The 13,045-nt window shown below is 37.7% G+C and overlaps 1 protein-coding gene across 3 annotated transcripts in view; it reads left to right on the top strand.

Moving 5' to 3' along the window:
* Nucleotides 1–13,045, top strand: part of ADGRB3 (adhesion G protein-coupled receptor B3) — a 790,409-nt gene that overhangs the window by 755,654 nt on the left and 21,710 nt on the right. For all 3 annotated transcript variants that reach the window (XM_082405028.1, XM_082405030.1, XM_082405029.1), the window contains 3 exons: nt 598–693; nt 2,138–2,177; nt 6,009–6,652. In XM_082405028.1, coding sequence (XP_082261154.1) covers nt 598–693; nt 2,138–2,177; nt 6,009–6,652 — 780 coding nt within the window. The remainder of the gene's footprint in view (nt 1–597; nt 694–2,137; nt 2,178–6,008; nt 6,653–13,045) is intronic.

Raw genomic sequence — 13,045 nt, forward strand, 5'->3', positions numbered from 1 at the left:
TTGGCTTTGCTAAGTGGCCTTTTTTTATTCCACGAGAATCAACCAGAAACAGAGTAGTTTTTGTTATCTTTTTGTTTCATTGTGTGTGGGGTTTTTTTTGTTTTGTTTTGTTTTTTTGCACATAAGGGCACATAGTACTTGAAGCAAGGCAAGAAATGGTCTCCCCAATATGCGTTACTTAAGACATAAAAGGAAAATCCCAGATCAATTTTGGTCGACAGATCATAGAGTCATCTCATTTTTCCCAATGTTTAAAGCTCTTATGAAGATTATGCCATACCGAATAGTAAATCCCCCTTGAAAGACAGGCATATTGTTTGTAGCAGTGGAAATAATCCCGCCCTCTGGCAGGAATAATTAGTTTTGAGCCAGACACAGGCATCGGGACAGCTGAGGAGTTCCCAGCACCTCCCTCTACAGATGATGGCAAATGATGAATTCCCTGGGCATGGACCAAAGTCCAGGTGCACCAAGTAAACAAAACGGGTATTGGATCATAAAAACAGTGATAATGGTTTTCTCAGTCAATTGCCAATATAGACAGTACCTGGTCATTACCAAGAGAGAAGAAAATGAATGTTTGTCTTTTTTTCACAGGTTCAAGATGCATTTAGATGCCGATTGAGAAACTGTCAGGACCCAATCAATGCTGATTCTTCCAGTTCTTTTCCTAACGGGCATGCTCAAATCATGGTGAGCTTTTAATTCCCCTCTGAGTCTTGATTCAGTCATGATTTCTCAAGGGAATAAGCAAATATTCTTAGTCGTAAAATAGTATCAAAATTCCGTTTTGAACGGCCTTGACTGTAGTTCAGTCACAGGCTTGGAACTCTGATACTAGACGACGATTCTGTCTGGACTGGTTAGGAGTCCTCGATCTGTTATTGGACCCTTGATGTGTTGAGTGTGGGGTTTCTGGGTGACACCGGGGGGTATGTTCATCCTCACACAGAGTTAGGGTCACAGTGTGTCCATAGGATCATGTTTGTTTACAGATCAGAACAGGATGGTACCTGCACATCTGGTCTTAAAGCGAGACCTGCAGTGGTTCTCGCCTTGCTTCCCATTCAGACTCCTCAGAGGAGCCGCACTCCAGACCAAGGAAACCAGCATCCTGGGATAGAACCCAGGCATTGGTGGCTCCAGGGGGCAGCCCAAGACGAGAGCCACGGCCCTAAAGCATGAGGGGCAGACACACTCCCAATAGAAGGCCAACCATTGTACATGAGTTCTGACTGTTGTTGGGATAAGGGGTACTTTACACATAACCACTTCCGTATATTTTAGAAATGAAGTAAGGTTTAAACTGTGTCATTAACATCATGGCTTAAATAGAGTTTTCTTAATAATATGTTTGATTAATTATTGATGTGTTTGGATTAGGCAACACAAAAGCAGTCTAAATGACATACCAGTAACTAGTAAGACAGGAGAAAGAATAATTAATTCCTTATTAAAAACAAAGAGATAAATACTGATATCTTGAATCTAAATATTGATTAAGATGGGCTAATTTAATTTCACCATAAAAATAAACTAATTTGTTTACAGTAAAAGTTTGGGGAAAATATGAGGATGCAACTAAACTCTAAGCAGGTTCTAGGCCAGATTAGTATTGTTTAATCTTCAATTTTAATTCCTAAGCCTGAAAGTCTTTTGTCACATTTGCATGAAAATGGATCATCAGAAGAGCCTAGTTTGACTATTAAGGATTTGACAAAGCTGTATTATAAGATATTCAATTACAAACAATATATTCAAAATGAATGCATAAAAATATAAATAACAAAGACATTTATTTAAGTATCTTCATAATATTTCACATTCCAATCATTTTATCGTGGTTTAAGGAATTGCCTTGAAATTCTGTTTTTTTACATCTGGTGTTAGATGATCATGGGTATAGTTTTGCCTTGTTAAAATCATACACCATGTTTCCATTGATTTTATCCAACATGTGGTCTCTAGAAAATACTCTTGAAAACAATTTGATTATTCCTTGGTAAACTTCCTTTGCACAAAACAATATCCTGGTATCTCCTAGTCAGATATTTGTTAACTTCAGATAATTTGGTCATTAAAAGTCACTTGAGGTCTTCATTAAATGAAGATTCTATGTTATTATTTCTTGTTACAGACAGACTTTGAAAAGGATGTAGACATTGCTTGTCGATCAGGTAAGAATGTTTGAATTTTGAAAATACAATCATTAGATGTTGAATCATTTTTATGATTTTTGATTTTAAAGAAAATGCTGTGGTTTACCCATCACATATTCCTGTAAATGTGTAAATTGAGTCTTTCAACCGGAAGCATTGTAATAGCAGATGTAGGAGAGGGGGGAGGGAATGAGAGAGAGGGAGAATATGAATGGGGAATGCGAGGAAGTGAAGATGGTTGATTGGGAGCACTGTGACCGCAGGAAGCATTGACTTGGAGACAGAAGCCTTCCATCCACCTATTACTGGTTGTCAGGTGTAAGGCCAGTCAGGTTGATGTCTCTCTGTGCCTCAGTTTCATCATCCATGCTGGAAGGATGAAATACCACTGTGTGTGTGTGTGTGTGTGTGTGTGTGTGTGTGTGTGTGTGTGTGTGTGTGTGTGTATCACAGCTTTGTTGCTGTATTTTCAGAGCATGCGCACACCGTCTTAGAGAGCTGGATCCCAGGCTGGATCCCAGGGACAGTGTCCCCAACATCTGTTCTCCAGTCTGTGGACACCCACCAAGAGTAGATGAATAATGTTCCTTTATATTGGGACAAAATATACCTTATTTAACCTTCTATTCGTTGGTCTTCGTGGTGCCTTTGAGAATAAGAGTGAATATCCACTTAAACTAACTATGCAAATATTTGAAAGCAAATACTGCTTAGCCCAATCTAGGTCTTTTTTTTTTTTTTTTTCCAGACTAAACAAACCATGTTTCTTCACTCATTCCTCAGAGCATCCTCCCAGGCAGACATGGTGCCCCAGGTGTCAATCATTTGAAATTATGGTGCCCAAGTTCTAACTATGCTGCCCACACTTAGCCAGCATTTATCACAGTTGGCTCTTTCCTTGTATTAATGCTATCTACCTTTGCATCTGATTTCATAGCAGCTGGTACAGTACTAGTGTCCACTGGCTATCATTTAAAATCCCCAAGACTTTTTGTAGTAGCGGTCAGGGATTTCCCAGTCTACGATATGTAAAGGTTCTGGGTTTTTTTTTGTTTTTTTTGGTTTTTTGTCCTTGATGAAAAATCTAGCCTTTGCATTTATCTCTATTTGCTACTATCTTACTGGTTTTAGGTTACCATTCTATCCATTTGAAATTGTTTGGCCTTTGAAAGTTTGATAAGAATGCCTTCTGAATCTTCATCCAAACTTTACAGATAAAGGAGTTATATTCATCTTGTTCTCTTTTGTTAAAATACCCATTTTTCCCAGATTCATTTTATTCTGAGATTTAGTATTCTTAATATTAGGCCAGTATCATTGCTTCATTAGAAAAAAATTCTTTTAATTTTTCATTTTCTGTCTGTGCCCTTTTTTAGCTGAGCTTATCAGGAACTTGACCCTGTGTTTTTCTAAAGATTTCCTTCCATGTTGAGGTATATTCAGTGTTAAAGTCTCAATTCCTGGTATCTGAATAATCTTTCTCTAAGTTTTGTTGAAATTCACTTTCCCAAAGGGTGGCGTGTATATCTGATTATGCAAAATATTCAGGTGCTTTTTGCTTTGTCTTGGTTTTATTTGCATTTTGCCCTTCATAACTTGATTAATTTCTCTCAAAAGTCCCATCACTTCACCATCACGTTTGTATGTGTAGGTGGTGTCTATTTGTTTATGTTTTAGATTCAAAATTTGGATATCCATTTTAAGTAAGTCAAAGAAACAGTTAAATTTCTCATATAGAGTCAACACTACTTAATAAGAAGAATTATATTTCCCCAAATATTTAAGATATACAAATTTTCAGCAAAGATAGCTGTATCATTGATAAAAATGTGCTACTATAACTGCAAATCATATTACATTTGTACAAACTAAATGTATTTTATACAAATGCAGATTATGAAATCAATATTCAGTACCAAGGTTTACTTTATAGTTTACAAAATACTCATTAAAGTATAAAATTATATGTCCTTAATAAAATGTAATAGGTTCCCATAACTAGCCTTTAAATTGTATTGCTATAAATTTTGGATTAATTTTTGCCTACAGTTAAGGATTAAAAATATTCTTCCCTGAATTTGGAGATATTTTAAGGTATTTTATTTGGAATATTACTAAATCTATTAATTTAACATACTTTATCTCTGAATATTTTCAAGTAAATTGTTCCCGGCAACCACAATTCATTACCTATCTATTATTTTAAGAGGTTTGGAAATAACTTTTTTAAACTGAATTATTCTACTTTTTAAACATTATAGTTAAATATAAAAAGTCACACCAAATTGTGGATTAATAAAAAATACACGATGTAGATTTAACATCTTTTGTTTGTTTGTTTTGTTTTTTTGGGTTTTTTTCTGCTCTTTTCAAAAAATTTTTATTGGAGTATAGGTGAATAACATCTTGAATATCTAAGAAGAAAGAGACCTAATACAATGATTAAATACAGTATCTCTAAAGATAAAAGATATTACATGAATGATGCATGTCTTGAATTAATTTGAAAGCTTCTCTTCTTTGTAATAGGGAAAGGCATTCAAAATCTTCTATTTTGCAAACTCTGCTCTAATGCATAATAATTAGGATGCTATTTGAGAACTGGATAATAATGGGTAAAATTGAATATGTCTGAGACTTTTCATGAGGAGATAATAAACCAAATATTTATAGCTACCTATGCCTAACGAAACATTCAATGGCAATGGATCTGCTTGTTGATAGGGCAGCACTGGGAGCCCGTGTTGAACCAGCTTGCACACAGTGCTGTTCTGTGTGCTTTCAGCACCACGATGACCAAGAACACGTCTTCAGGATTTCATTCTCTCTGACCTCAAAACCGACAGCTGTCCACAACTAAGCAGGCTTCAAGTCATTCTGCCTCCATTACACATAAAATATGATTTTCTTCTTTCTAGAGAGGCAAAAAAGAGAAAAAACTAAACTATATTTTAATAAGGAATTCTGAACTCTTCTGTTGATTGGTTTTTCCTTGGTGTGGTTTATGTTTTTATTTTGTTCTCTTTCTTACTACAAGTTATCATGCATTTTTAAGTTTCCTAAGTCATTATTTTGCAGGCTTAAAATGGAATGGAGGTTTTAGAGGCTCATACAGGTTTTTTCTGCTATCATACAGGTTTTTTTTAGAGGCTTATACAGCTTTTTTCTGCTTAAAGTCAGTTGGCACTTTTAATACCCCCTCAAGGGCATTGGAGCTTATGGATTGAGCTTGTTAAAAAATGCCTTACTTTTCCTGCATGGAACTGAAGATGATAAATACTTTTGAACCCTGTATCTACTTGACCATATGGACTTCACAGATAAATGCTCATTAGTTTTCAATGGGCATAATTTTTGAAGGGATTTCTGATGTAGTAGGATGAAATTCTCATTGATTACCTCTCTCAAGAAGTATTTTAATGAGTAGAACTTGTAGAATACTTTAGGGGAAAACCCTTTAAGAAAAAGTCAAACTCTTGTGAATATATCCATAATTTTATAAAGCCCTTTGCAGTAGATTGATGGAGAAAATTTCTCTGGTAATCTGCCTTTCCCCTGAAAAGTTAGGCTGAGTTATTTAGGGTTAGGGCACTGAGATTTTTGAAAGTCTGTTAATCAGTTTTCCCATATGTTTTATCTGTGGGCTACCTGAGAACTATCAGAGCATATCAGATTCAACACAAAGTGATTGAGTAATTTGGACCATGTGCAAAAAATAGATACGTAATTTTTAATAATTTTTATTTTATTAAGGAAAATGTTTAGTAAAATGAGGGACAACAGAATACGATAGTAATCGATAAGTGTGCATTAACTTTCTTTTATTTACTTTTATGTTCTAATTCACAGTTCTTCACAAGGATATTGGTCCTTGCCGAGCAGCAACAATAACAGGCACCCTCTCCAGGATTTCTCTAAATGATGACGAAGAAGAAAAGGGAACAAACCCTGAAGGGCTAAGCTATTCAACATTACCTGGAAACGTCATTTCCAAAGTCATTATTCAGCAACCCACAAGTCTGCACATGCCCATGAGTATGAATGAGCTGGGCAATCAATGTTTGAAAAAAGAGAACAGTGAATTGAGGAGAACTGTGTACTTATGTACGGATGATAATTTGAGAGGGGCGGATATGGACATCGTCCATCCTCAAGAAAGAATGATGGAGAGTGACTATATTGTGATGCCCAGAAGTTCTGTTAATACCCAGCCATCAATGAAAGAAGAAAGCAAAATGAATATTGGCATGGAAACCCTGCCCCACGAAAGGCTATTGCACTACAAAGTGAATCCTGAATTCAACATGAATCCTCCTGTCATGGACCAGTTCAATATGAACTTAGAGCAACATCTCGCACCCCAGGAACATATGCAGAATTTGCCCTTTGAGCCTCGCACAGCTGTGAAGAACTTCATGGCCTCTGAGTTGGATGAAAATGCGGGATTATCGAGAAGTGAAACTGGATCAACGATATCAATGAGTTCTTTAGAAGTAAGCAATGGAACAAGCCTTCCCTTGATATTTGAAAGATAGATAGATGATGATAGACTGATAGATTAATAGATAAGAGATAGATAGATAGATAGATTCATGGGGCACTGCACTTGGGGGCAAGAGTCACATTAGCTTTTGCAGTTATGTATTGTCCAAGCATTTGGGGTATGTTGTGATTAAGATTCTGGACATATGCTTTTTCCAGTAGAGCATCAGAATCCCCTTTCTCGAGGTCATATTTTTGAAAAGGAACCCTCTATAATTAAAACGATACCTATCTGTCATAATGGGAACCAAGTAGACCACTCCTAAACAAATAGAAGATCCTCCTGATGTTTCTTGGGTACCAGAAGTCTTTTGGTGGTTAAAGTAGTTTCTGGATGGCACTGCAAACTTTAACCAAGGTCTGGGTTTTCTGTGTGAGGGCAGCTGTTAAAATAACAAAATTGGAATGTTTCAATGAGATCTACCATTACACTGATTATAGACTTTATTATTACCTTAGACTGATATCTTTCAGAGGAAATGTATTTTTCTTAGCTCTTACAGAATTATGACCCTAAATGTTTTGGTCTTAAATTGTGAACTCTTGGGAGGGATGTAAATCAAGTAGATCAAGAGTCAGGACTCTGAGGTCAAACCACATGGCTTTTGTGAAAAAGCAAGCTCCCCTCAGCTTCTTTTCTACCCACAAAATGATGTAAAGAGTAGTCAACAGGTATCAATATCACTCATATTGTATTACAATTAATCAAGTAAGATCTAAGTCAAGTAAGACAAGTAATGTCTAGTTTTCTTTTGACATACATCCTGTTACTGTTTTGTATGTGACTTTCATATCCTCTGTCTTGAAGTTTTGCTGTAAACCCACTGCTGATATATTGCATATGTTCAGTATACAATGCAATATATGCATTTTTAAATATGTATTGCCAATTGTCTTAATATAATAGATTATTTCATAAGACACTATAATTGGTTGCCTACTCTTTCCATCAGAAGTTTGCTGATAATGTTCTAATGTTCAAAAGTGCCCAGAGGCAATTGCCCCTTCTTTCTTCCCATAAGGCTGTGCCTTCTACAAGGCCAAGATGAAGAGACACCCTGAAAGGCTGGAGTGACTTGATGTGCGGTGTAATTTTGAGGGTTTTCCCAACTGTGTTGAGGAAATTCTACCCTAGATGGGAATCTAGAATAAATCCTGAAATTCTATCAGTAGATCAGTCTTAAACAGAATAGGGTTTCTGAGGAGAATCATTCCTTCGAACCAAAGGCATAGGGGAAGTAAGTCCAAGTTCACTCCTGAGTGGCTGGAGCTCCCTGTAGACAAGAGCATCCAATCATTCTGAATTAGCAGAATAGCCACTGCTTCCATCTCTAACTTGAATATCCCAGAGACTAGCAGGTCTACTAAAATAATGACCACGTAAGCACAAACTACATAACATTTATGCAAAATCACAGAAGTTTTTACAAGAATTTTCAGTGAGTGTGAATATAATAACATAACACTGTAAATAATCTTAAAGACCATATGGAGTCTTCTACATAGAATGGCTCTTTAAAATGTGCTAGAGGGGTTAGAATGGAATTGCATTAAAATATTTTTCTTGTTATAAAAATGCTTTATGTCTAAAAGGCTTAAAACCTTGCTGGGTTTGATATTGTACAGGTTGTATGTGCTTGAACAATAGACTGAATTTCTGAGTGCTGCTTTGTTTAGTGGTAATTTTTCCAAATCTCCATATCCTTATTATTAAGAATAAGCATCATATATAAATGTGATTCAGCCAAAAGATCTGCATTTAAATGACTTAGAAATCACAAGGCTTACATCTTGAAGAGGAAGAAAATTCAGGATTCAGAATGAAATTTCAGTTCCTCATTTTCATTCTTTCAAAGAGTTTAATAGTTAGTAATTGCTTAGGGTGACCATTTTAGGAGACAGCTGAATATATAGATGTGGGAATGAATAATAAAAATTAGCATTTATATAGCATCTTTCATTAGCAGATCCTCAAATCACCTTAAAAACGTGAATTAATTCATCTTCGCGACACCTCTGGACAATGGATAAATTGCTCTAATCCTTGAAGTAAAGTCATTTGTTCAAGGTCACAGAGTAAGTGCACAGCAAATCTAGGACCGGAATCTTTCTGTCCTGATCAATTTTACGCTGTCTCAAAGAGACAGTCATGTGCCTGAACGTTAGCATGAGAGTAACTTTATAAAGTTCATTTAACCCTGGACAGACACTTGGTCTTATGGAATAAAGACGTGAAATAGATGAAGTGTAGATGTATACAGCTAGCAGATTTTGGAGATAAGACTGTGGCCATGAAGATAAAGTCTGGTGTGGCTTCCTTTGTGGGCGGAGTGAGCCACACTCTCTCTGCAGTCAACCAGCAGGCAAGCTGATATTCTGACAATAGAGGAAAAGCAGAAAGATGACTAGAGTATCTACATGTAGTGTGGGGGGCAACAGTAGCCAGGAGGTGTCTTGAGACCTAGAAGACAATACAAAGATGAAAGTGAGTGACTATGTGGCAGCCATGGGACCATAGAACAATCTGAGTCTTCTCTGAGTGAGAAGGGAGGTTCCAACCACAGGGGCATCCTGCCTGGGAAACTGGGATGGCAGAGGATGGCCAGATGCCTCGGGGACTTTTCAGGGATGTAATAAAAAGATGTTCCTAGTAATTCAGGAAGTTGCCTCCAGAGGAGTGGGTGTTCACAACTTGACAAAGTGAGGAGTGGTGGGAGAAGAAAAAGAAGAGGGTAAAACCTGTCAGTTGCAGCCCAGAATGCAGTATTGGTGAGGAAAAGTGCAGGCGAGGAAAAACAAGAGTCAAAGGAGAAAGAAACAAAGCCAAAGAGTGGGTGGAAGTATTTATTCAAATAAGCAGGAGGCAACAAAGCAAGAGGGAGGCTCCCCAACCCTGAAGGCAGTGCCAGCAGAAAAGGTTCCAACCTCCAGGAGAGCTTGTTCAGCTAACCCCCAATTATTCAGCGTAGAAAGTTTAATAAATGCATCAAGTTTTTTGGCATAAAAGCATTTCCAGCTTCTCTCCCATCTTAATATTATCTTGTGTCTTTCTTTCATGTAATATGTTATCTGCCATTCTTCAAACTGTATCCATTCCCAGAATGGACTTGTTAAGCAATTCTGAAAATTTTAGATTTCCACAATTAAGGATTCATTGCAATATGCACATGGTAGAATGTCTCACAATGGCTTCAGTCCTAGATGTCCTCTAATTGCTTAACATTGTCATCAGCATTTAAGTCATTCACCTTCAATTAATGAGCAAAATGTGTTGAGTGCATGGTATGTATATAAAGCAAAAAACTACGAGGTACTGTGAAGCAAGTGGGGAAAAAAGAGGTATCAGTGTTCTCAAGCCATTGAGGACTATGAGATATATCAATAATTTAAACCTTGGGCTGTGGTTCTATTTACTTTTTGAAAAATTATAGATATATCAGTGTAAGAAGATAGGTCAATATTTGTCTTGACTTATTGGAACATTCGATGGCTTGTAGCTGGTAGATCTAAATAGGACACAATTCCTTACTCAAAGCCTTCCCAACTTGTGTGCAAGTCCAGGGTCCACCTTCACCCTTTCTTCCCCTGTGTCTCTCGGGGTTGATACAGGTTCCTACCTGGGTGAGAAGATTGGCCACTAGGAAACATTGTGAGAGATTGGAGATTGGGGAAAAGAATGAATCCAGGGTGTTTTTCCCCCTCTTTCTGCTTTGGGCAGTACCTCATGTCTCCTTAGCTGTTCTGTAGGGCCTCCAGCTTCTGCCAGGTGCCTCAGCCCCCGGGCTTAGGTCGCTGTGTCATCTCCCTTTGTTCATCCAGCCTGGTGGGCAGTGGTGGGCAGTAGCTCCTTCTCCTGTGAATCCCTGGGTTCCCTCGTGGTATATTTTGTGGCTTCTCAGTTCCTCCATCACTGGAATTCCTGTGAAACACTTTGCTCCAATGTAAGCACATTACGTGCTTAGCTTAGCTTTGCCTTAGCTTTTCTCATAACTAAACAGAGTTAGATAGTAAATTGCACAATTTCTTTTTTAAACAAAGTTCTGCTACTCCAGGTTTTCTGAACATTCAGATATAACTTAACAATGTATCTCAAAACATACTCAGATAAATCTCTCTCAATGTATAAATGGGTAAAAAGGGACACCATTCTAGGCTAACTTTTTATATACCATTTTTCCTCTGGACATGAATTATAGAGCTCTCAGCATAATGGTTTTGAAAGGTAAAACATTTTAGCTATAGTGGCACATCGCAGGTGTTTCCCTTATGGCTGTTGTGAACATCAAATTGGATAATGTATGTGAAAAACCTTTTGAACATTGTAAGGAGCACTTCAGATGTAAGGTCGTGTGATTATTATTTCATTACCATTATATCTTGAATATCGGTAAAGAAACTCGATTGCTGTACTAGGTCAGTATTCAGGAAATTAGACAAAATGTTATGGCCATACTTCTGTCACTAACAGAAACCATTATAGGACTGACCATTGGGCAGAGCATCTTTTTCTTTCTGAAAATTTTTTTCCTCATGTAGCTGTGGTGAAAGAAAGGCTTGCCCTTCTTCAGTGTTTTGTTTTTGCTCCTGGATTAGGAAATTTTGTCTTTTATGCAGGCATACAAGCAAAATTAGCTCAAATAACTCATTTTTCAAAATTAATGATTCTCGAGTTTCATTTACACAGATATTTTGAATGGATTTGACATCAAAGCTTTCTCCTTGAGTGGGTTCATTGCTCAGTCTGTAATGGAAACTCTTAATGGCAGTCACATTGGCATTTATTAGTCCATGGAATTTATTCCCCACTGTGAATCTTCTAGTATCTTGTCCAACTTAATTTGCAAAGGCACAAACAATTAAGTATTCCCTTTGAGAAATTATTCATCATTCTACAAGGCTTCACTATGGACAGATGCCATTATACACATCCTTGTTAAGTATTCCTCTGAGTAGCCTCATACTGGTGTGCATTTTCTTACTCTGAAATCATCCTAAAGAATTTTCCCCTCTGTTAGTGGTAGGCCTGCATTCTTCTAAATGGTCTCAATCCTCTTGGCTGTCAATAGATATATTCAAAATGGTTGTCTTTGTGTATATAGCCCACATGCTTATCCAAATTCTCCTGGAGTATTCCTGAGAAAAAGAACAAAACACAAGCAAAATACAAGTCATTCTTTTGGATTTATTTGGCTTTCATAGTGTAGCTCCTTCAATCTTTCATCAATAATTTTGTGAATGTCTACTATTATGCCAGGCCCTCTGATAGATGCCAGGGATATAAAAGTGGCCAAGACAGATGTGGATCCTGCCCCTGTGGTGAATAAACACTATGGAAGAGACAGATGATGAACTGTTAACAAATGAATAATCTAAAAGTGTGTGCTCAGGCCGCGATAATGAGAGGCCCGCGCACTGCAATGAAGAGTGGCCCCCGCTTGCCGCAACTAGAGAAGGCCCTCGCACAGAAACGAAGACCCAACACACCCATAAATAATAAATAAATAAAAGAGTGTGCTGTGCTGGGAAATAACCATGGAGTGTGAGAGACAGGCCTCTTTAGATGAGGGGGTCTGGGAGGCCTTCTGAAGCTCCACAGGGTGAACAACGAAGTTAAGGAGGAACATGGCTTGTGAGGCACCGAAGGATCGGGGGTGTTTCAGACAAAAGAAACTGCAGGTGAAGAGGTCCTGAGGCAGGAAAGAGCTTGGAATATTCTCATAGGATTAGAAGACACGTGTAGCAAGGGGCAAGCTTCTTAAGACCGAGTTGGAATAGGAAGAAGAGACCAGATTTTGCAGAACCTTGTAAAATGAAAGAAAAAATTGAGGACAGTTAGGCAACTGTCATGATCATTTCTCCGTCCATCCATCCATCACTTTGATGGTTTGGAATAGAAAGGATTAGGATCCAGTGGTAGTGGGAGAGGTATAGAAGTGGAGCAGAAAGCTGGAGGACCGTTAGGAGACCATTGAGGTCATCCACACAAAAGATAAGAATGCCTTTGACTGTGGAGGGCAGGTCAAGATGTGTTTTGGATATAGAACAGATGGCACCGCTGGTGGATTTGATGTGCAGGATGAGAGGCAGGGAGGGCTGAAGGCTGACTCCTAAATGCCTGGCTTCACCAACTAGATATGCAACATTTCCTGTGACGGGAAAGGAAAGGGTGTTTGCAACTTAAAAGATGGTATTGAAAACCCTGGGAATGAATGATTTCATCCAAGAGAGAATATAAGAAAAAAGAAAACTATGGAACTCAACATTTAGAAGGCAGGGAGATGAGAAAGAGCGAGAAAAGGAGACTTGGCAGAACTACAGCAAGTAAGAAGGAGGAAAAGAAAACA

Source organism: Balaenoptera borealis (assembly GCF_965194805.1).
Source record: "Balaenoptera borealis genome assembly, chromosome: 9".
NCBI lineage: Eukaryota > Metazoa > Chordata > Mammalia > Artiodactyla > Balaenopteridae > Balaenoptera > Balaenoptera borealis.